The 23869-nt window shown below is 35.2% G+C and overlaps 1 protein-coding gene across 1 annotated transcript in view; it reads left to right on the plus strand.

The window, feature by feature from the left end:
- Positions 1-19338, plus strand: part of ACVR1C (activin A receptor type 1C) — a 72177-nt gene extending 52839 nt beyond the window's left edge. Inside the window, exons 3-9 of the mRNA XM_029933000.1 lie at positions 493-732; positions 5434-5664; positions 8221-8388; positions 9748-9904; positions 11684-11808; positions 13798-13928; positions 18953-19338. Coding sequence (XP_029788860.1) covers positions 493-732; positions 5434-5664; positions 8221-8388; positions 9748-9904; positions 11684-11808; positions 13798-13928; positions 18953-19078 — 1178 coding nt within the window. The 3' untranslated portion in view covers positions 19079-19338. The remainder of the gene's footprint in view (positions 1-492; positions 733-5433; positions 5665-8220; positions 8389-9747; positions 9905-11683; positions 11809-13797; positions 13929-18952) is intronic.
- The last annotated feature ends 4531 nt before the right edge of the window (positions 19339-23869 follow it).

Genomic DNA, 23869 nt, shown 5'->3' on the forward strand with positions numbered 1-23869 from the left:
TAAGCTGCTATATTACAATTGCCACTTCAGATAGCTGTGAAATTAGGTGATTAACTAGTTGGTACCTAACCTTCTAATTTCTGTATAAGTCTAATTACATGAAATAGAAATGGGGGTTTTGATTTTTTACTTTGCTTTTCTGTTTGGAGTATCATTGTAACTACTGTATTGTAAATGACAGAATATAATTGCATATGTTAAAAAATAAATTGTGTAAAAAATAAAATAAAATGGTCACATGTGCTAGCGCTTTCCACAATCCTAATTCTGTCTCCCATTGGCACCTGGCATGATTATTCCTTCTGCTTCCTGACCTCAACTCCTTTTCCCAACCCTACCTCTCCCCCAGGGAGTCTTTACCAGCTAACATATGTGCATACTGTGTAGCTCCACATCAAAGACATAACATTTTGGTGAGCCGGTTTGCAGTTTCTAAAGTTTCTTAAATGGGTTGATTTATGGTCGTGTTCTTTTTTTTTTTTTTAACCAAAGCATCTCCAGATATCCCAAAACTCGGACCCATGGAGCTGACCGTTGTTATTACTGTGCCGGTCTGCCTCCTGTCCATGGCAGCGGTGCTGACGCTATGGGCATGCCAAGGTCGCCAGTGCACAGACAGGAAGAAAAAGAGACAGAACGTGGAGGAACCCCTCTCTGAGTGCAATCTGGTAAATGCTGGAAAAACTCTAAAAGATCTGATTTACGAGGTGACTGCCTCTGGCTCCGGCTCTGGTATGTGCCCCCTGTCCATTCTGCAGTAAGAAAACTCGCATTTAAAAATAAATGAAAACAATTTCTAACTTTTAAAAAGGGCCCCAGTATTATGAATTGAATCATTTAGAATGCTCAGTGTGGTACCTGGTAAGTTCTGGTATAGAAACCTGTGTTAGGATTTGATGAAGAGAAAAAACTGTCATGGCCGAAAGAGTTAAGTCTTCTCAGTTGCCTTTTCTTTAGGTATTCCGAGTCTTACTATTACATTCTTTCAGAACTTATTTTTGAAGCAAGAAAAGAGTTTCTTTCCCCCCTACCCCTGCCCCCTTATGGTTGGTACTAATCACTGTTGCTGTCTTAGTAATGTTCCGTGGGCACACAAGTTACTGTATTTAAGGAATTGAATTCTGGGGGAAAGATGTTAGTTGTGCAAAGGGGTATCCTTAGAGTGCCTTTGCTTGTGGTTATGGGAGTCTTTGGAATCCACAGCCTCCCCTCCTGGGATGTGTGTGTGAAGTGAGCAGGGGGCTGACCTGAAATCAAAATCAAGAATGTGTTCTGAGCACATAGAAACCGAGATGACCGGGAGCAGCGCAGCACTCCTCTGCTGGCTGCTGCCGAGGTGAGATCATATCTCTATTCCCCCTGAATGGAACTCCACAACTCCTGGTGAAGCAGTTCAAAATACAAGACTGTTTTATGGCCTGAATGAGCCTTTCACACACCACGTGAGGGCATTTGGGGTTTCTGGTGACAGAGCGGATTCCTCTGTAATAACAAACTCTCTGCTATGGCCTTTCCTCATGTTGCATCCAGAAACTCTGCGGGCCTGTGGTACTGCAGACATGTGAACTAGGGTGAGGCGAGCTGGGTCACTGCAGAAGGTCCGGGAGCCCCTCTTGCTTTGGCAGAATCACTACGGAGGACTACCCCAAGCACACTTTGAGAAACTCCCCAGCCCATGGCCTCTAGGAGCATCCAGCCAGGCACGATTAACAAGAGCAGATGACAGAGTGGCGGTCTCATCTATATGAGCATCCGTGTTTAACACGAAGCAGCTTTCGACTCACCAGAGTCCAGAAGAGAGAGGCCTGATGATGTCTTGCGGAGAGCCCGACAGTCTGTTGCTTCTGAGGGCCAGAGCGCCTGCTCTCTCACTGAACAAGGTCTCGGTGTTGATGCCATCACTGCACAAATTAGGTGGCATGTTTTCAAAGGAGGAATAATGGGAAAAATGTCCCCAAACTGCAAAGTTTATAAAATTAAAATCCAAACTAAATTATTGCATAGAAAGCTGACATTCTTCCTTTAAAAGTAAAGCTGTTCAGAGTCGGTACTCCTTCCCCTCGGACTGTTACGTCATGGGGCTTACTGTTCCCTCTCTCCTGAGCACTGGTGACATCCTAGGCACCGAATATGAGCACAGAGAACTCTGACTTGTGCCCAGTTCCTTGAAACCTTACATAATTTCTTTATAAGGTTCAATTGATTAAATAACCCTCTATTTAATACCCCCCCAAAATTTCAGTTCAATTGGAGATGTTAAGTAGCAGTGTGTATTTTAGAGCTACTTTTTGAATATATTTAAGGTGACTAAGAACTTCCCTTTCAAATTAAAGTAATAGAGATGTTATAACTGGAGGCTGGATATTTGGTTTAAGAAAGTAAGCATGAGTCAGGGCATGAAATAAAAAATTAATATTAAGATTTGTGGTGTTTTTATGCATCCTTAAGCCTAACTCTGGATTTGTTAACTGCTGGACTCTTGTCTTTATATTATTTTAAGATCTTTCTTTTCCTTTTTTTTTTTTTAAGTTTATTCATTTTAGAGAGAGCAAGAGTGATCAGGGGAGGGGCAGAGAGAAAGGGAGAGAGGGAGAATCCTAAGTAAGCTCCCACTTCCCGCACAGAGCCTGATGTGGGACTTGAGCTTATGAACCCTGATATCATGACCTGAACTGAAATCAAGAGTCAGACGGATAACCAACTGAGCCACCCAGATGTCCCAGGATGTTCTAAAAAGAAAGCTGTAAATATACCCAAGCACGGGCGATTTTTTTAAATGAACAGTTTGAAAGAGTTTTCGGCACTTTTCCTCAGAGTCAGCTACAAACATTTGGCGGTGAGCACTGGCAAACAGTAACTGATGGCAGCACTGCCTTTGGTAATCAGAGAGAGTGGATCTGGCTGCAGCAGCACTTCCTTCTATCATGAAAGCTCATTCACAGGCAGGAAGTCAGGTGCTGCTGACTTCTTCATTGGCCAGCAAACTTCCGGCAAAGGCAGTTTTGTTAGATGTTGAGAAACCAAACTTGTGCAGCTTATCCCTAACGGGCTCAGGGACACATTTCAACAGGCAAATGGACCAGTGTTCTGTTGGAAAGTTTCTGAGAATGGATTGTGTCTCAGGCGGCTTCTAAGAGTCTGGGCACGTTGCTGCTTTCCTCTCCCCATACCTTACTTCTGATGAGTAGTGGCATTACTGAGCGATGCCTTTCCATCAGACAGGCAGCAGCTTCTACAACCCCTGGTTAAAAAAAAAAAAGTAAAATGAACCTACATGGAAAAGTGAAGTCCATGTTTCCTCAAATGAAATTTGTCAGGGTATAAGCAAGAACTAGATTATTTGGAATGGTTGCCCTGAAAGACACCGAAACAGCTTTCACTGAGTTTTCGTGTCTCAGCTTAATTGCCATGCTGAGGACATTAGATGATATTGTCTTGCTCTGCCCATGGTCTGTGGCATTGGTCATGCACTCAATCAATTTGCAGTTTGAAAACACAGGCTTATCTAGCTCTCTTGTAAGTTGGTAGTGGAGGCAGAGGTTGTTGATGTGATGTTTTTGTGAGTGTGTGTGTGTGTGTGTGTGTGTGTGCACAAGACAGGAGAGGGAGGAGAGCGGCTGAGAGTGCAGTTTGGGCCACTAATTGTTAGATCAACTTTTATTGTGTGTAAAATTGACTGTCTACAAAAAACAGCCTTTACAGTCTGCTGCTGGAGATCTTCCCAGCAGGAGAGAACTGGGGGCATACCCATGGAATGGTGAGAGCAAGAGTTTGGACTGAAGACCCGTATTTTAGTTGTGGCTCTGCCTCCCGAGTTCTGGGCGAGTCTTTGATTATTGTGGAGCCCCGATACTCTCATCTCTAAAATGGTAAACTTGGACTAGACGATCTCAGAACTTTCTGACTGTGGGGCTCTGTGACTAATTGTTGAGACCCATAATAGCAACCTTATAGTCTGTGCTTATTTAGCCATAGTGCGTGGTTCTCACGAAGATGAGAACATGTGAATACCCTGTGGCTCATTTCAGGAGCAGAGGCCAGAGCCTGCAGCGCTCAGAGGGCTGTTGCAGTGAGCGTTCCTGAGCCATCCCACTCACTACAAGGATAATAATGAATCGTGACTTTCCAGACTACACTTATACTATAACCTCTTTCACTATTTTCCTCTAATTATACTTGCAATAAGTACTCATTGTGGAAATTAAAGAAAATGTGTATTAGACAGAAGAATGTCACAATTCACCCTGATTCCACTAAGTAGAAATAACCATCATAGCATTTAATAAATTTCCTTTTCAGTCTTTTTCTGGTGCAGTTTTTGAATTGCTAGGTACACTTATTTTGATGGATAGAATTGACTGTGCTATTTTCATTTAATATTATAGCAAAAATGTTTTCCTATGTCATTAAGAAATACTTTGTAATCAGCATCATTATCATTTGCTTTAAGTAATATGTTTTAAGATAGAATATTAAGGATTAGCCATTACTGATCATGTAATATACAAGATACTCTGCTGGGTGCTTAATGTGCTTATTTGTTCTTGGATTGCCCCTATGGGGTAGGTACTCCTAAACAGCCCCTGTGTTGTAGATAAGGAGGTTCAAGCTCAGAGAAGTTCAATTACTGGCAGGTGGGTGCGTGGCACAGTTGAAATTTGAGCACAGGTCTTTCTTATCTGTTCTCTTAATCTCTGCACAATGTTTCACAGTTTTTCTATTATCTGATATTTTCCTTCTATTTCCTATAAATAATAATAATGTATTAAATATTTTAACATAAGTGTTTCTGCCTTTTGTAGTTAAATCTTTAGGAAGGAATTCTAGACGGGTTATCGGTTCAAAGAATCTAAACTTTTTACATACACTCAGAATATATTTTCTTTGAAATTTGTTTTATTTCACAGGATATCTGTTTGGTAGTTTCTATGACTGTGCCTTCGCTTTTAGTGTAATGTGATTACCTCCCTTGATTATTGAATTTGATTCTTCACTTTGCAGTTTTAATTTTTTTTAATTCGCAGAGAATTCTTCTGCTTCTCCCATTGTACTAGAAACAATACATTTTATTTTAGCAGCTAATGGCATATTTTTTTAAACTTTTGCATATTTAGTAAACTGACTGGCTTTAATGGGCCTATTGGGGAGATATGGAGCAGTTCTGGAAAATCAGATATCTGTAGCAGCAGGCTATGTTCAAGAAATTGCCATTTGTGAATATGAGAAGAGAAATTCATAATAAGAAACTGGAGTATTCTCTTGAGCAATGGTTTGACACTAAGGTTTGGTATAATAGTACTTATTTCTTCAAAATCAGTGAAATTCTTAAGGTGTTTAAATGTTTGCCTTTTTATGGGAAATAATGGCCATCGTGATGGTTCCTTCTGGAACGCCCTTGTTTCTAATCATCAATTCCATCTTTTCTTTGGTTAGGTCTACCTCTGTTGGTTCAAAGAACAATCGCAAGGACGATCGTACTTCAGGAGATAGTAGGAAAAGGTAGATTTGGTGAGGTCTGGCACGGAAGGTGGTGTGGAGAAGATGTGGCTGTAAAAATATTCTCCTCCAGAGATGAAAGATCTTGGTTTCGTGAGGCGGAAATTTACCAGACGGTTATGCTGAGACATGAGAATGTACTTGGTTTCATTGCTGCTGACAACAAAGGTATTTCCCATCTAATTGGGTTCAGCAAGTAGGAGCGTTTGTGTATCATCAGATCAAAATAAATAATGTCTTTGTTTTAATAAAAATCTAGTCTAATTCCTTTATTGAGGGTAGAAAATGCTTTTCCTCTTCTCCACAGATAAACATCTAGAACTATATGATAAAGACAGGGCAAACGAGTGATAGGAAATCATGATGACACCATAGCTAGGTTGATATTTAAAGTATTTGGTGACAGGTATGGCACAAGAATCAGAACAGAAGCTTCACTGGAACAGATCGTGAGAGGACCTGCAGTGCTAATGTTTATACCTTATTTGCTGGTTCATGGAGAGATTTCGAGGCATCTTGTCAGGGGGTGCGGTGGGAGGTAGGGGAGGTTGCTTTGGGTGTCTGGGGCAAAGGAATGGGATTGGGATTTTCAATAACAGCTGTTAGCTGATGAGGACAGAAATATTTCAGTATTTTATTAACTGGTACAGACATACCAATGAAGCTAGCTGAATGTCTACCTTTGCTAGGATGATCCTTCTCATCTGTGTGAACAGGCTTCAGTTTTCTATGAACATATTCAGAGTGGCAGCCAGCAAATCAATCTTAGTGAGATTTTCTATTACTGTACTTTGAGTATGATTTACATCTTGAGGTTTAACATCAAAAGCCCCAAACAGTAGCACTTTTTGAGTTTTTGGAGCAAGACAGAGCATTTATGTCCTGGTCTTTAAATCAGTATTTGTAAAATATGGTATAAATCCCTGAATAATCAGGGACTGGATATAAAGTTTGTGGATGACTTATGCTTTCTTCTTTTTGCATAGATTTTACCCATTTAACTGTGCAGTTTTTCCCTTAATAAAAGGAAACAGGGCACAAAGGGAAACAAAAGTAGATCCAGTCAATTTTTTTGACTTGAATCAATAATATGAAGAACTTTGGTGAGGTAGAGACTGTAACCTCTATCTAAAAAACAAATGATCTGTGGATATCAGGGACTCACCATTATCTATGGAAATTAAAATCTATGGTTATTTTTTATCTGTTATAACCTTGATTATTATTAATTAGATGACATAAGGGAGGCCTAGAGTTATGGTACATTTTGGCCACAATTGTGTTGCTGATGGTTCATGTTTTCTGATGTGGTGGGCATAAACTGAGTAAAGCCAAGGTGAGCTTTAAAAAGAAAAACATTTTTTCCAAATTCTCAACTACATATATTTTGAAAATATATCCAAACTATTGAAAATGAGACATTTCTTAGTAAGCTACGACCTTTTCCTTTTCATTCCTAAGATTAAGCTCAAGCACTTACTGATTAGATTAATTAGCATTGTTGTCAAAGCAGTAATGACTTTGGTTATATGGTTCATCTTGATGGGTCTGATTTAATCATGATGTTTATTTGATTATAAAACAATAGGCCCAAGAGACATCATCCCTGATTTTCTCCTTCTTCAGTTTAACTGGTCTGCCTCTGTCACTGGCTTACTAATTAGTGGCTTTGTGAATGCTTTCAAATGACCTCTAAGATTGCTTTCATCCTCATTTCTAAATCTGTGGTATTCACAGTTCCATTGGTTAGTCAACTCTCTGACCAAGATGTTGATGTGAGAGGACAAAGATAGCCATCAGCATTGAGCAGAGAGAGGGGCAAGAGCAGGGATTAGTTTTATTCATGGTCAGTTTATTACTGAACTTTATCACGTTATGTTGATTTTTGTATTCCTAAGAAATTTTATCGCTACCCGGATTTGGAAATCAAATATTTGGATTAAGAGTTAGCTTTTGTACATAAAGCACTTAATGGAAAAAGTCCATAGCAAATGTTTATTATGACTTCCCTTCTCTGAGAATCAGAACGAGTCAGTGCTTTCCAGAGCTGTTGTAGACCCCATTCCAAAAGCTAAAACTAACTCTAGGGACTCTAATACCTAGAGTCATTTTAGGCTAATTTCTGTTCTGCTAAAAATATTTCATAAGCTGGATTACCGTTTGGTAAGAGGAAGTAAATTATTTGAAAATGTCTCATAACTGTTTGGCTCTTAATGTAAGCTTCTGGGAAAAATCATCAACTTCATATTTTGAAAAGTGAACAATGTGAACATTCTTAAAATTTAAGGGTTTTTAGTATAATAATCATACTTTGTGTACCTTTGTTGCATTTCTAGTTTTTATTGGAATAATCTTTCTTAAAAGCACAGAGTGATTTATAGCACAACACTGAGCCTAAGAGCATCTGTCAGTAGTTTTCCCTATAACGTGATCCTACCAACAGATAGAGTAAGAAAGGACTTGTTCACTTATCAGAATTACTCTCACAGCTTCCTATAGCTACAATATGTACAACAGATTCTAGTATATCAACATCTTTGGGGATCCAGTGAGAAATTTTACTGTGCTAACTTGGACAGTCACCATCATCACTGAAGTAATTAACTTTCCTTTGTTAACAATACAGATTTACTTTCAGTACTGACATTTGCTAAACGCTTTTGGTTTCTTCCTTAGCATAACAAAATGATTTTTAATGCAACAAAATGATTTTTTTTCATTTAGATAATGGAACTTGGACTCAACTTTGGCTTGTCTCCGAATACCACGAACTGGGCTCCTTATATGACTATTTGAATAGAAACATAGTGACAGTGGCTGGCATGATCAAACTGGCACTTTCTATAGCTAGTGGTCTGGCCCACTTACATATGGAGATTGTTGGTACACAAGGTATGTGTTTTCTTTCTAAGTTTTTTCTGCTTGAATATGAAGATAGAAACACCAAATTGTCTTTTAGTGCTTCCTTGTATTTTGGTTTATTGTAATTATGAAATGTAAAGAAACACCAAGGTACTTTATAAAGCTGAGGGTATTATGATGATACAGCCAGCTCTCATCTACATACTCGCCATTTTGTATATTAGCCACAGTAATGTTTTTATACTGGTGACTCCAACTTGGCCATTTAGCACGTACACCTGGGAGACCTTACTTGGGTGGAAAATGCTCTATATTCAGAGAATATTGATAACTTAAATATTTACCTATGATAATCAAAATAATGGGAGATGGTAATGTAATCTTGAAGAAATATTTACATATCATGTATTCAAAGGCCAAGTAATACACACTGTCCTTACTATTCATTGAGTTAATAGAAAATTGGCCCTAGAAAGTCATTAGTCTGGTCAGGACATAGCTCTCAAATTTGGATTCATGGGCCCTTTAAACTCTTAAAAACTACTGAGGAACCCAAAAGGGTTTGTGAATTTGGGTTCTACCTGTTAATTTTTACTATATTAGGAACTGAAATTGAGAAATGTAAAAAATATTAATTTACTTAATAATAATTAACTGATTAAATGTGAAATAAATTTAAGAAATGTACATGTTTTAAAAGATTTTGCATCCTTTTTTTTTTTTGTAATACAAAGCCCAACCTAATGAAAATAATGGTTTTGTTTTACATTTTTGCAAATCTCTTTAATGTCTGACTTAATGTCTGGATTTTCATGCATGTTCTTCATTCAGTTGGTTCCAATATGTTGTTTTGGTTGAAGTCTGTGAATAAAAAGTAATATCACACAGATATATATTTGGAAAAGAGTTTCAAAGAATCCCAGGGATCTTTGGGTCACATTCTAGAACTGTTGGTCTAGGGTAGTAGAAGTTTGAAACATGTTTGTAAGAGAATATTTGTTATGTTCTTACATGGTTGTAGCAATGCTAATTCCTTCTCTGTTCATTCAACAAAAATTTATTAGTGGTCACTAAATGCCAACAAGTGTTCTGAGCATCTGAGGCCTGCTGATTAGCAAGATACATGCCATTAGGCATTTACAGTCCAGTTGGGAAAGAAAGATAATTAGACACAAATATGAATGAACAATATAAATAATAATAAGGGCTCTGAAGAAGGCAAAATGGGGCACTCTGTGGGGAATGACTGGAAATGTGGAATGTGTGGTCAGGGAAGACCTGTCTGAGGAGGTTGCCTTTGAGCCAGGTCTTCAACATGATTCCTTTTGAAGAGAGTCAATCTTTAGTAACAACAACAAAAAATAAGTATGCTTTTCTTATGCTTCATAGGTAAACCTGCAATTGCTCATCGAGATATAAAATCAAAGAATATCTTAGTGAAAAAGTGTGAAACTTGTGCCATAGCAGACTTAGGGTTGGCTGTGAAGCATGATTCGGTACTGAACACTATCGACATACCTCAGAATCCTAAAGTGGGAACCAAAAGGTAAGATAACTAACTTTGGTAGGACACTGAGATGTGTGACTGCCTCCTAAACATGAAATCATGGAATGTGTGTGCGTGTTTTGTTTTGTTTGTTTTTGGTGTGTAGGGGGGGTGGTCTGAATGGAAAATCATTAGGCCCAAGAAAGCAAGAACTATTCTGTGGGTCATTGAGAAGTCAGTGGCACAATGCTTATAAAGCAAGAACAGTTGGCATTTTAGTTGTATAGACAGTAGTCCTTTGGGTGAGGAATCCAGTAGCTAGGGATGGTGGAATAGACAATGATACATTATTTTTAGTGTGCTACTTTCTGAGAATCATTTTCCTATGGATAGGAGGGAAAAATGCGATTAACATATAGCTCCTCCAAAACCTTTATACTTAGAAATGCACTGAAACCCAGGGCTAGTTTTATTTGTTCAAGTTGTAAACAAAAGATGCAGAATCAATATATTGAGCAAGATAAGCAAGGGACTCTAAATAAATACATACATGTGCTATTGTACTCCCTTAATATTTAAGGATGTGTAACCATTTTTGTATTTACCTGTAATTTTATTATTCTTAAGTCTCCCAAGTTGATGTATATTAAGATAATATGAGTTTGGACGTGATTCCCACATTCAAGAAACAGAATCTCTGAAGGTTCAGAACAAATATGAGATAAACAGAACATAACCACATACGTATTACAAAAGGCCCATTGGGAGTTGGATTTCTGGTGTTTTCTTGTTCTGGCCAGCCTGTGGCCAAAATACTTCCATTTCTTTTTATTTGAATATCAGGCTCATGCTACTTTGATACAATTCCTGGCTTCTTGACCTTGAAATCAGATACAACCAAAACCTTCTCCTGGAGTTGTTAAAGGCTCTTGGGAATAGGGAATTTCTGGTACAGTTGGCCTCCAAACCATATTAGAGATCCCAAGCCCAGCACTCTGACTTCTCTTGGTTCCCTAGGAGAATATAAAGAGGTCCCAGGAACACATCAGGGAAGTTTATTCCAACTAGGCAGCCCTATATGAACTCTCTTCTTTTCTCTGTGAAAAGCAAGCTTCAACTTACCCATATGACGAATTTTCCACATTGGAGACCTCCAGGGAAGCTTGGATGCTGGATTCCTTAAGAGGATCTAAAACTTTGAAGAGTTGGGGAAACTGTTGCATCCTCATTTTAATATTTTGGGAAATCATCCAAATCTTTCTAGGACAGCTAGACTCAGTCAGGTCCCATGACCTGTAGATTTCCTTGATTTAGTTTTATTCAAACAAGTTTGTAATTTTCTTGCAGCCAATGTATATTGTGTATACATTTCTTGAAGCCAGTGTATAATAAAATTTTTCATTCAGAGAAGGTATCTAGGGTATGCTGCTGAGCCCTGTGTTAGAAACCTAGGGCAACCATGATGAATAAGAGATGCTCTTTGTCCTCAAGCTTTCCATGGTAATATTTGTTAGTGGGAGTTGAGTTCCATCTTTCCTACTGAGTGCTTTGTTTACTACTGAATTTCCCTCTACCTTGTTTTTTGCAAGAATTTGGCTCCCAGCACTTGTGCTTTGACACTGAGTAGAATGAGCTCTAGCTTTATTTTTTTTGTTTCAAATTACAGTTCAGTCAATCACTGTATTATTTAAATTTAATTTATTAGAGTGGCTTAGATCTACTTTGAAAAATGATGTAAGCTATCTTAATTTATATTTTGTGACAGGATTTATTGGGATTGTATTTTACTGGATTGCTGTAAAGTCATACACAGAATCTGAAATGTGCATGTTTTTGAAGGTATATGGCTCCTGAAATGCTGGATGATACGATGAATGTGAATATCTTTGAGTCCTTCAAACGAGCTGACATCTATTCTGTTGGTCTGGTTTATTGGGAAATAGCCCGAAGGTGTTCAGTTGGAGGTAAGATGTCAGAGGTATTTTTTGTATCTATCTTTCCTTGATGCTTTGAATATAAGATATGATTTTTGTATGTATTGTTTTCTAAGCACCATATTGAATCATTTTTTTAATATTTAAGAGACTACCTTTTGGATTTATATTTCCAGTGGCAAAAGCGGAGCATCCTGCATGTAATGCTGATTTTATATTGTGAGTACTGCTTAGGTACGAGTGACATTTCTCCTGATAATTCTGATTTTCTTAATGATACTTTGCAATGCACTTGAAAATTTACTTGAGTTTTATGCAGTTAGCTGTATACCTACTTAATATCTGAAATTAAACCCAAAGATATTAAATGACATACCAAAGCCATAGGAGTTGAAGTCTTCTAGTTTTCAGGCTTTTCCTATTTTGCTTTCTTTTGTTTTTCCACCTGTGATAATGAATGTGGAAGAGAGAAAATGAGAGAAAGCAGACATGAGCATAGACTAAATTCCTGACTCAATGCTCCTAGCAGTTCAGAGATTAATAATGAAAGGAAGAGTTTGAAAGGATAAAACCCTACAAATGCACTCTGAGGGAGTTGTGGCCTCAGTGGAGAAAAGTTAACTACTGATAGAAAATGGTTAGTTTTCACTTACAAGGGATATAGACTTAAAACTAAGCCGTGGTATAGCAAATTCCTGAATATCTGACTTTAGGCAAATTATTTGGTCACACTTTCCTCATCTGTAAAATGAATCATAAAACTGGCCCCTTGGGCTTTGAGGATTTAACAAATTGATCTAGTAAATTAATTAACTAGTATAGAGCATGCTTATAGTAAACATCAAATAAAAAAGCTGTCATTATCAAACCACTTTCAGTTTTTATATTTGTATTGATATCATTTTGCATCATTCTAATCTCATTTTTTTTAATGAGTAAAATTTTTTTAAGCTTACAAGGTTAAAATTATGGTTATAATATTACTTGAATGAGAAAACATAATTTCCCCCCTTCTATTCACAGATGAAATAGTACACTGTTCAGGAAGATGAAGCTATTTATAGAAGCAATAGAATTAGGTAGAATTTTGGAGCCTGGGATTGAGTTCCAGATCTGCCACTTACTAGCTTTAGGACCTTGAGCAAATTTACGACTCCTTGTGCCTCAATTTTTTCCTTCTGTGGAGATAATATGGTACCTCTTTTAGTCAGTGGATTGAGAAATAAATAGTTAAAATATGTAAAGGGCTTAGGAGAGTGTATGGTAAAAAGGATGACTCAAACATGTTTGTAACAATTTTTAAAAATTTCATACTGATTGTGTAGATGTGCTTTTAGGTCATTGTCCTTAAATTTTCTTCAACTGTTGAAATAGTAATTTAGTTAATATAGTATTAGGGTACATCTTAAATATTCTAAATTAAAAGGACTACAATTAATTAAAACAATTTTATAAGAAATTCTCAAGTTCAAATAATATTCTGATAATTTAGGTCAGGTCTTTGTATTTGAGACTCTAAATATAAGCCTTCATGTTGATAGGCATATAACTTTTGCAATTAGGCATTACTTTTGAATTGCATAATTGTATTTTATATAAATCAGAATTTACATAGTTTTTATAATTATATAAAATATTTTATATATTTACACTTATATGATTATTAAAATTATGTAAGTATAATGGATTTATATAAAATAATATACAACATGTAATATGTTATAGTCAAAATTATGTATCTTATAAAATAGATATATTTGTTTTATATAATATATATGTAATTATCAAAATTATATAAAATTTTATAATATAAATTTTATAAACTTATATAATAGTTATTCAGCTGAGTGCTTAATACCTATATCTTTGGTTTTATAGTGACACAAAATTTTAATAAACCTGACTTTCCAGTTTCCCAGGGTGCCACTTGTACCTAGAAGACATAATTGGTAGTCTTTGGAAATAAATATTTTTGCTTATTATTCACACAAGGAAATTTATCATGCCAATTTCTTATAGGAATTGTTGAGGAGTACCAGTTGCCTTATTATGACATGGTGCCTTCAGATCCCTCAATAGAGGAGATGAGGAAGGTTGTTTGTGACCAGAAGTTTCGACCAAATATCCCCAACCAGTGGCAAAGTTGTGAAGTAAGGCTGTGTTCTTATATATGTTTTATCTATTACAATTTTGAGGTAAGTTACCAGGGAAGATTTTTGGAGACGATACAGTTCTCTCTTAATCTAGGCATCCTGTTTCTTCCACAAATGTAAGGATATGTTTTTGTATCAGTCTTCAGAAGGATTTTAGTCCTTGTAGCTTAGAATGCTAAGTTAAGTGGCTGTAACCGGCCTTGGTATCCCAGTGACCTGACACCACAAGATTTGCTTTCTAGCTGTGGAAGGTCCCCACCAGATCAGGCAGCTGAGCTCCCTGTGCTGATCCAGAAATGCAGGTGACTTTGATCTTGGGATGCTGCTCTCTCAACACCTAGTTTCCAAGTGTCTAGGTCAGGAAAATTTTCATTCATCAGAAAAGCTACCTCATGGCCAAGACCTTTGTTATCTCCTCATCCCCAACAGTGCAGACAGTGGCCACCATGGAGCATACATACAATAAATGATTATTGTAGTGCTAGTTCAGCCTTACGTGAGGGTAGAGACTTTTTTAGTTCCCACACGGAGAAAGAAGGGAAGGTGAGGGAAAGACTACAAACCATCTAACTAATCCCAGAGCTGTTTTAATGCTTTAATCTCCCACAATCCTCTATTACTGTTATATATTCTACCATATTTAATTGTAATATGTGAGGTCTTTTTAAAGTTCTGTTTTTTAGTTTGGCTTTATCATAAGGGTTATTTTATACAGTAAGTTTTTTCCTCATATCCTCCCTCCTTCATATTTCACCCAGTTCTTTTTCTGCTTAAGGAAGGATTTATGTCTTGACATTTCCAGTTTGTATAGATATCTTATCCACATACTTATTTTAGAAGCAGAATTTGAGATACTTACAACCAAACTGAAATTAAATGAATTTTTCCTAACACTAATAATTTAATGTATATGAAAGAATATGTAACATATATGTAAAGTCTAAAGTATAATAATAAAATGAGAAACAGTGAATTCACTCCCAAGTTTAAAAGATAGAACATTCAAAGACATCTTACCCCTCTGGGAGATTACTGTTATGATAATTTATTATTTCCTTGCTGTTTCACAGTAGAAAAAATATATGTTATATACATGTATTATATATATATATATATATACACACACACACTAAAAATGTATTGTTTACTTTTGTGTGATTGTGAAACATATTATTGAAACTTACTAGTCTTCTTAATATCTTTTCACTTTCTCTTATATATGTATGTAGCTAAAATCTGTTCATTTTCATATCTGTGCAGTAGTTCATTAAATGGCTAGAGTAAAATTTCTTTTTCTACTCTATCGTTGATTGTCTCATGTGTGATTTTAACACTTTTAAACAGCACTGCTCTACATATACATGTGTGTGGGAAAATTTCTTAGAGTATAAAAATGTAGATTCTTCTGGAGTGTCCACATAAATGTTCATATCTCCAAATAATGAGAGTTCTGGAACCAACCCTCAAGGCTTTTCTTTTTTTTTTTTTGCAGTTTCTAGGACTTCCAGTATAACATTGCTTGAAAGTGTTGATAGTGTTTATCTTTGTTTTACTCCTTAAAGTTTTATATATTTCACCTTTGAGTATGATATTGGCTGTAGGCTTTGTCAAAACTTTAATCAGGTTAAATAAAAGCTGACTTTGTTTTGATAAAAGCTTTCTTCCCATGTATGATGTGATGATATGGCCTTTCTTCCATGTCTCTTAATGTGATAAATTGCATTTATAGATTTTCCACTGTTAAACCAACCGTGATTTCCTAGAAAAGATCTAACATAGTCATTTTTAATGCAATCAATTTTGTACATTGCTGATATAAGCGACTTTTATCCATTTGTGTCCAGTATTTAGTTCGATCTTATATTAATCCCATGAATTAGACACTCATGTGATTTTATGCCATTATTGTTTGTTTAGACTTAACATGTTTATCACTTTCTTTGTTCAACATTACTGTTTGCCTCTCAGAGCTTCCTTCTAAGATCATTTTCTGATTTCCTGATGTGCATTCTTTAAATGTATTTTATGTAAACTGGTTTTTTAGGAAGGCCTAGTGCTTATAAGTCCTTTCAGTGTTTGGGTGTCTGAAAATTTATTTTGTTCTTAATCATAAACAAAGTTAGATTCATTGTTATTATCTCAATACTTTAAAGTTGTTTTTTCACTGTCTTCTGGCTTTCATTATTGCTGGAGAGAAGTCAACTGAGTTTTGTTTTGTTTTGTTTTTTAGTTCATTTATCTTTTCCTTCAGGCTACCTTAAGAACTTCTCTGTCTCTAGTATTCTCCAGTTTCTCTATGATGTATTGGGTGTAGATGTCTCTTGATTAATCTTGCTTGGAATTTTTGGACTTTCTAATTCCAAGGATTTGTGATGTTCTTCAGTCTGGAAAATTCTTCACCCTTATCTCTTCAAATAGCTCCTCCTCTCATTGTCTTTCTTGCCCATTTTTAGAGAATTCATTGGATGCATGTTAGAACTTTCATTTTTTTTGCTTGTCTTTTATTCTCCCGTTTTCCATATTTGTATCTTTACGTAGCATCTCATATTTATCTTCCAGTTCACTAATTTTGTCTTCAAATATGTCTAATCTACCATTTATCTTATCCATGTAGTTTTTATTTTGTTCATCTTTTATGTCAAGAAGTTTTTTTTTTCAGTCATAAAAAGGTAGTGAGTTTATTAGGTTTTTTGTTTGTTTTTTACTGAAGTATAGTTGAGACACATTTTATTCATTTTAGATATACAGCATTGACAACTCAATACATTATGCTGTGCTCATCACAATTGTAGTAGCTACCATCTGTCAGCATACAAATTATGCTCTCTATGCTGTATCTTTCATCCATGTGACTTATTAATTTCATAACTGAAAGCTTTTACCTTCCACTCCACTTCATCTATTTTGTCCATTCCTGCCTCCCTACTGATAACCATTAGTTTGTTCTCTGTATATATGGGTCTGATTCTGCTTTTCGTTCATTTGTTTTTTAGGTTGCATATATAAGTGAAATCATTTGATACTTAGCTTTCTCTGTCTGATTTATTTTACTTAACATTATACCTTCTAGGTCCATCCATGTTATTGCAGATGTCAAGATCTTATCCTTTTTCATGGCCAAGTATTATTCCACCATAGATCTTATATATAAGATATATGTAAAGATATAAGATTTTATGCATAAGGTATATGTATATATAAGATATATATAAGATATATGTATGTATATGGAATAATACATATATATAGAGAGAGAAGATACATATCTGTTTATATATAGATATAAATATAAATATAGATACATTTTCTTTATCCATTCATCTATTGATGGACACTTAGTTACTTCTGAATGTTGGTTATTCTAAATAATGCCCCAATAAACATAGAAGTGCATGTATCTTTTTAAAGTACCATTGTTGTTTTTTTTAAAGAGAAGTGGGTAAATACCCAGTAGTGGAATTACTGGATCATATACTTTCTATTTTCACTTTTTTAAGGAACATCCATACTGTTTTCCATAGTGGCTGCATCAGTTTGCATTCCACCAACAGTACATGAAGGTTTTATTTTCTCCACATCCTCATGAACACTTGTTATTCTTATCTTTTTGATTCTAGCCATTCTGACAGGTATGATGTGATATCTCATTGTGGTTTGGATTTGCATTTTGCTGATGAGCAATGATGTTGAACATCTTTTCATGTGTCTGTAGGCCATCTCTATATCTTCCCTGGGAAAATGTCTACTCAAGTCCCTTGCCCATTTTTTAAATCAGATTATTTTGTGTGGGTGTGTACTGAGTGGTATAAATTGTATATGTTGGAATTTAACTCCTTATCAGATATATCATTTGCAAATATCTTCTCTCATTCTATAGGTTGCCCTTTCATTTTGTTGATCATTTCCTTCTCTATGAAAAAGCTTTTAATTTTGTTATAGTTCCAATAGTTTATTTTTGCTTTTGTTTTCTTTGAAGAGTATGTCACAGCATTTTATTCGTACTTTTTCTTTTTTAAAAAAATGATCTTTTTAACTTATATTTTGAATTTCCTCTTTGCTTCTTAAAAATTATTTTATATATTTATTTTATATTTTATATCATTTAATTCTAGCATCTAATGTTTTGATGGGTCTGATTTTACTGTTTGTTGTTTCACTTGATCTTTGCTTATGATACTTTATTCACTCTTGTGCTTGTGAATTTTTATCATGAGCTTACGCTTATTGCAACATTTTAAGGCCTGAGCTTCACTTTTTCCTTACCAAGAGTCAACATTTAGATAAATTTTTTAAATAAAATTCCTTATAAGACTGATTCATCCTTATACTCAGGACTTGGCAAACATCTTGACTTGACACTTTCTGTCTTTGGGCTTTGGGCTGTGTTTCCTATTGTTCACATGTGGTTTGTCAATTCCAAAAGCCTAGACTATGAGATCATCAGATGTCACCAGAGTGGCCACTTGCTTCAGTGATTTCTTACATCTCTCTGGATTCATCTTTTCTCATTATTTTCCCCTCTGAGTATTTATTTACGTACCCGTTCACTGTACAGTTTTTTTTTAATTCAGAATTTTTGATATTTATACTTAGCCCATTATTTTAGAATGGCATAAGTTACAGGTGCTAAAATGTACAAATCTTAATACACAGCTTCATAAATTTAAAAAGTGTACACATATATACCTATAATCTAGACCAGTGTGTAGGGAATTTGCAACTCATCCCATATCCCTTTTTGTCTTTCATGTCCTTTCTCAGAAGATTTTAAAATACAGCCACTTTATAATATTCCCAGAAATCAATGGATTGAATTTCCAATGAAAAGTTAGTTTCTCTAAGGTTAATGCTGTGTGTTGACTGGATTTTTAAGGAGATTGGGTCCTGGTCTTCTCATAATGTTTTAAGTTTACGATTTTCTTCACCAGACCTTAGCCTCAGTTCCTGGGTTTGTTGTTATGCTTCTCTTGTGCAGTGTTTGTGTGACTGGCTAACACATTTGATATTTTTCTCTCTTAAAGGCGCTTCGAGTCATGGGAAGAATAATGCGTGAGTGTTGGTATGCCAATGGGGCAGCCCGCCTGACTGCCCTTCGTATTAAGAAGACTATTTCTCAACTTTGTGTCAAAGAAGACTGCAAAGCCTAATGATGATGATTGTGTTAAGAAGAAATCTCTCACAGCTTTTCTTTTCTCATTTTCCCTCTTTATGTGAATGTTGTTGCCTTTTTTTTGTTGTTGTTCTACCTCAAAGATAATGCAGGACAGTATTGAAGAGCCCAAAGGCGGCATGAAAAGTAACTCTAAAGTCAAGCACGGGCAGGAGTTGACTTCATCCCATCTCGATGTTGTTTTTAATTTTATTTTGAAAAGTGACACATCAGTTCATCTTTTTTTATTTAACACAATATGACAAAAATGTAAAATAAGCTATATAAAAATAATACAAGTCATTAAGGTTTTCTTTTACTTGAATCAAGAGCACATGAATGAAGAAAAGGAAAGGTAAAAGCATTTTTTTCCTGAGATGGAAACGTTTTCATTAAAAATGTGAACTAGAGCACATTATATCTCAGCAGAACTTTAGGTTATATAATCTGTGGTTTTCTCTTTTTTCTAATTAAGAAGGATATTTTAAAAACTTAAATATTGCTCTGAACTTTAGTGTCTAAAACATGTAAAAGGGGAGCCACTCAGCTGAAAGATGAAAGTGAGGTCAGAAGTAGCCACTTCCTTGACCTTGCCTCTTCCCAGTGTCCTGCTCTTCATAATCTACTACCACAACAGCCCCATAACAGTGTGAAAGCCACTAAATTTTTTACTTCCTCTAATGTACAAATGAGACATTGGACAGCTTGAGGCACTGAGAAATCCTGAAAGTCACATAGCTAATGGTGGCCCTGGACCTTGGTTCAAATCTTGTGATAATCTGTAGACTTAGCCAACTTCCTCCTTTTACTTAAAATTCCATTTAGTTCTTTTCTCCCTATGCAGAAACACCGTCTTTTGTGGTGGTATTTGTGGTTGAGTCAAACAGAAGACAAATTGGGTCATTTCGCACAATCCTAATGGACCTGGATGAACTCTGAGGATAATATTCATTGACATTTTCCTCATAGAAATTTCATGGTCCACCTGGTTGTTAAATAAATATGAATGTTTTCTGAGTACTTCCAGAGATTAATTGGGCATATAGATCCATTGTTAGAAGATGTCTTTAACATTTACTTCAGAGGACCCTACTACCTTTGTGTACAAACACACTTAGAAAGAACAGAGGGAAAAGGAAAGCAGGAGCTGTTTTGAGAAAAATTAAGAAAATTATCCAGCAACTGTAAATAGATTATTTCCCTACTATTTCAAAATGAGCAAGTAGATGCAGAAGAAGGCTCATGATACTTTTGGCTTTATTTTACTTCCTGTAGATACAGAAGTGATGAATTCTGAATAATACATGGAACATTGAGTATTTCCTTCAAATCTGTAATTCTGCTTTGGTAAAGGAGACTTAACATGGTATCATTCATTGTCCTAAAATGCTGTTTCCTAAACTCTGCTCCTTAGAACACTTCTTTTGAGATATTCCAAGGCCAAAACTGTTCTTTGATAGATTCTTAGAAAGTGATACTGCACATTAGAATATCATGTGCTTTGAGGAATCTAGCACTTAAAAGATGTTACTCGAATTTCTTTGAATTAGATTTCCCAAATTATTTGACCTTGGGACCCTTTATTAAGAGCAGGGCAAACCTTTTTACTATCCCACATTTTAGTGTTTTACAAAGCATAACTTGGATAACCGTGTTCTAAAGGATTTATCTATGTATTTTCATGTAGAACACAATCTACTGGTTATAATTCATTTCACTATGGAAATATGTTACTGAACCCATCATCATTTGACTGGGATAAAATATCAAAGGTACAAATCTGATGGCTGTGGTACTGTCATTCATGCAGTTATCCATTCATTAATTAAGATAGGGGATCTCATATCTTCATTGCCACAATGTTGGGGCCAATAAAGAAATTAAAATATGGATAAGTTCTGCCCCTCGGGGTTTTAAAAGCTAATTTGGAAATGGGAACAGAGATGTAGGTGTTGGGTTGGAGGAAAGAAATAAATTGACAAATAGAATACAAAGCAGGAAGTCTTGATTTCTGTAAGACAGTGGGTTCCAGAAATTGGGCTTTCAATTTGCAAAACATTTAAAAATTGTCTTTATTTGATTATTGAAGACAATCTAAATTATATAATCAGTTTTTTAAAGTGAGTATGTGAAGGGATTTTAAAAAGAGCTTATGTGAAGGGGTAATCTTGCTTCTGCTTGTTACCTTGACTTCTCAGAGATTGTTTATGAATATATGAGAATGAAATTATTTATTTACTGTGGTTGTGCTATAGTTATATGGTTTTTTAAATAAACAAGAATAATATCTCCTGTTTTATTCACTTATGTTGGGTGAATATACTTATTTAATTTTTAAGAGAATGTTTTAACATCCCCAATTTTCCTTGACACCCTATTTTATCATTTATTTGAAGCTGTTCAAATATGACTCCATATTTTTTTGGTTCAACTTTTACTCTAGAGAAATACTTACCTTTTGAGATGTTTTTCTTGTTTTTGGGTTGGTTAACTGTAGCTTCTAACTGACTAGTCTTACATCTCAGTCACCAAATGCACTTTTTAAGAAAAGAGGTAGGTTAAAAAAATGACAAAAAAGTGAAAAGTTCTAATTTTTCTTAACTCTCAATGTGATTATAAGTAGAAAATGTGCACTTAAAAATAGGATAAAGTTTGGAGCATAAAAACAAAATTATTGTATATACCTATACTCTTAAACTTCGTATTATTTGTTTTTGATGGAGTATCATTGTGTAATATTTATTCCTATTGAATTGTGTTATAAGCAAAAAAAAATATTCTTCTTAGGCTCAATGTGTCATTGTTCTTTACTTCATTCAAATATTTTGACTTTGGGTATAATGTAAAGCTTTGGGAAATGCTATTTGTGAAATGTCAGTACTGTACAAAGTGATGATAGAGTTTCTATGCAGCATCACTTTCTCCAAATAAGGGAAACATTATTTGTTTTCAATATTACAGCATGAACTTGTTGCCTTTAAGCTACATGTTTAAGTGTGTAATTGGTACAGATTCTGTTATGTGCTTTCTCCTATGTCTAAAGTATTTGGCATGTCCCGTCTAGAATTCTTAATTTATGTTCTGACTTGAAAGTTAAGTGAAACATGACTGTGTCGTGCACTATTTTAGGCTTAGCACTTGCTTCTCATCTTTATACTTTCAATTAACTTCGCATTTTAAATTTCCATGATTGTATGAAAATAGTAACCTGGTTGCAGTATCTACAGACTTCAAAATCTGCTTGTATTTTAAAATGAAGATCTATGATAGATTCATTAGGTTGCAAGTTCCATAATAATTTATAATTCTTAATACTTCTACTTTTCTGGGAATTATTAAACATACTACTGTCTGGAATTTTGCCACCATGTGACTTTTTGGGGCAGAGAAAACTCAGGGCTGTCTTATGTAAAAATAACAGGGAACTTACCAAGCAAATCTTCCGAAAGCAGGGAGCCCACGTTTGCCATTATACAAAGTTCAACTTAAAATTGCTTAGCAGGGAATACTTTTGGTTTATTTATTTAAAATAAATATGGAGATGTTTTTTGTTTCAATTTATTTAAAGAATGGATTTTTCCTCCATCAGGAAATTTAAGAAAGCAACAGTAGCAAATGAGCCAAGTTGATGGCAGTTGATGTCTTCAACAAGCGTTCCTTTAAAAAAAATTTATAAATACAATATTTTAAGTGACTTAGAAATATTTAGGAGTTAGTATCTTAAAATAGCGTCATTGTGGTTTTTGAAGATATTCTAAATATGTCTTCTTTTGTAAAACATGCTAGTCTGTGTTTCACAATGCTTTGTATTAGCTCCCTCCATTAGGTAATGTTGCTGGACGTTATGCACTATTTAGTGAAGACAGTAATCCTTCGCTTCTGAGGGCTTCTTCTAAACAGAAAAAAATATATAGGTCAGAATACAAAAATTTAATTGAAATGTTAATATTAAGCAGAATTTCTATAACAGGCATTTTTTTCAAAGTGTCTTAATGCACATTTTCAGATATATGACATTCTTTTTTCTCTCTAACTTTTCTTTTATGTTTCATTATTTTTCTCACTTCATTTAAAAATATTCCCTTACTGTGTCTTCCAAAATCATCTTTAGTCCTTAACTTTAAAAACCAACCATTGTTTAATTTAATCATTCTAATTATTTAGCCTTCTCATGAAAGACCATCCCTTGGTGGTCTGAATTATTTCAGATGTGACACAGACAAAAACCAGAGTTTAGAAAATGTAAAGGATGCAAGAGATTTTGTAATTTAATTCCCACATCTTATAGATAAAAAAAAAAAAAAACCAAGGATCAGAGATGAAGTGACTGCTAGTTATTAGCAGAACTGATAGGAAAACCCAGTGGTGACACCTACCACATGGCCTTTCCACATTCAACATTTGCTAATTAAATAATCATTAGCATACATCTTAACCTACCTTGAATGCACACTGATGTAATGCGCCATTTAATGGTGATGACCAAATCTCACTTCTCTTTTTGTCTCTGCTAAAATAATTTGCTCACTTATGGTGAGGTCAGTGAGAAAAACTATAACAGGCCAGGGAGGAGCTGGAAAATAGTTGTCTAGCTAGGTAGGTAACCATTGAAGCTGAATAAAATTTAGGGATTGTGAGAATGTAGAATTTTTTAGTGCAAGTAGCAAGGAATGATGACATTTCATGCTTCTTTTTTTTATTTTTCTTTTCTCCCCTTTCTGTAGGTATTCTTATTTTTATGCCTGGGAATGGTAGTGAGAGCTGATTGGTAGTTGACTTTCAGATCATG

Source organism: Suricata suricatta, chromosome 3 (genome assembly GCF_006229205.1).
Source record: "Suricata suricatta isolate VVHF042 chromosome 3, meerkat_22Aug2017_6uvM2_HiC, whole genome shotgun sequence".
Taxonomy (NCBI): domain Eukaryota; kingdom Metazoa; phylum Chordata; class Mammalia; order Carnivora; family Herpestidae; genus Suricata; species Suricata suricatta.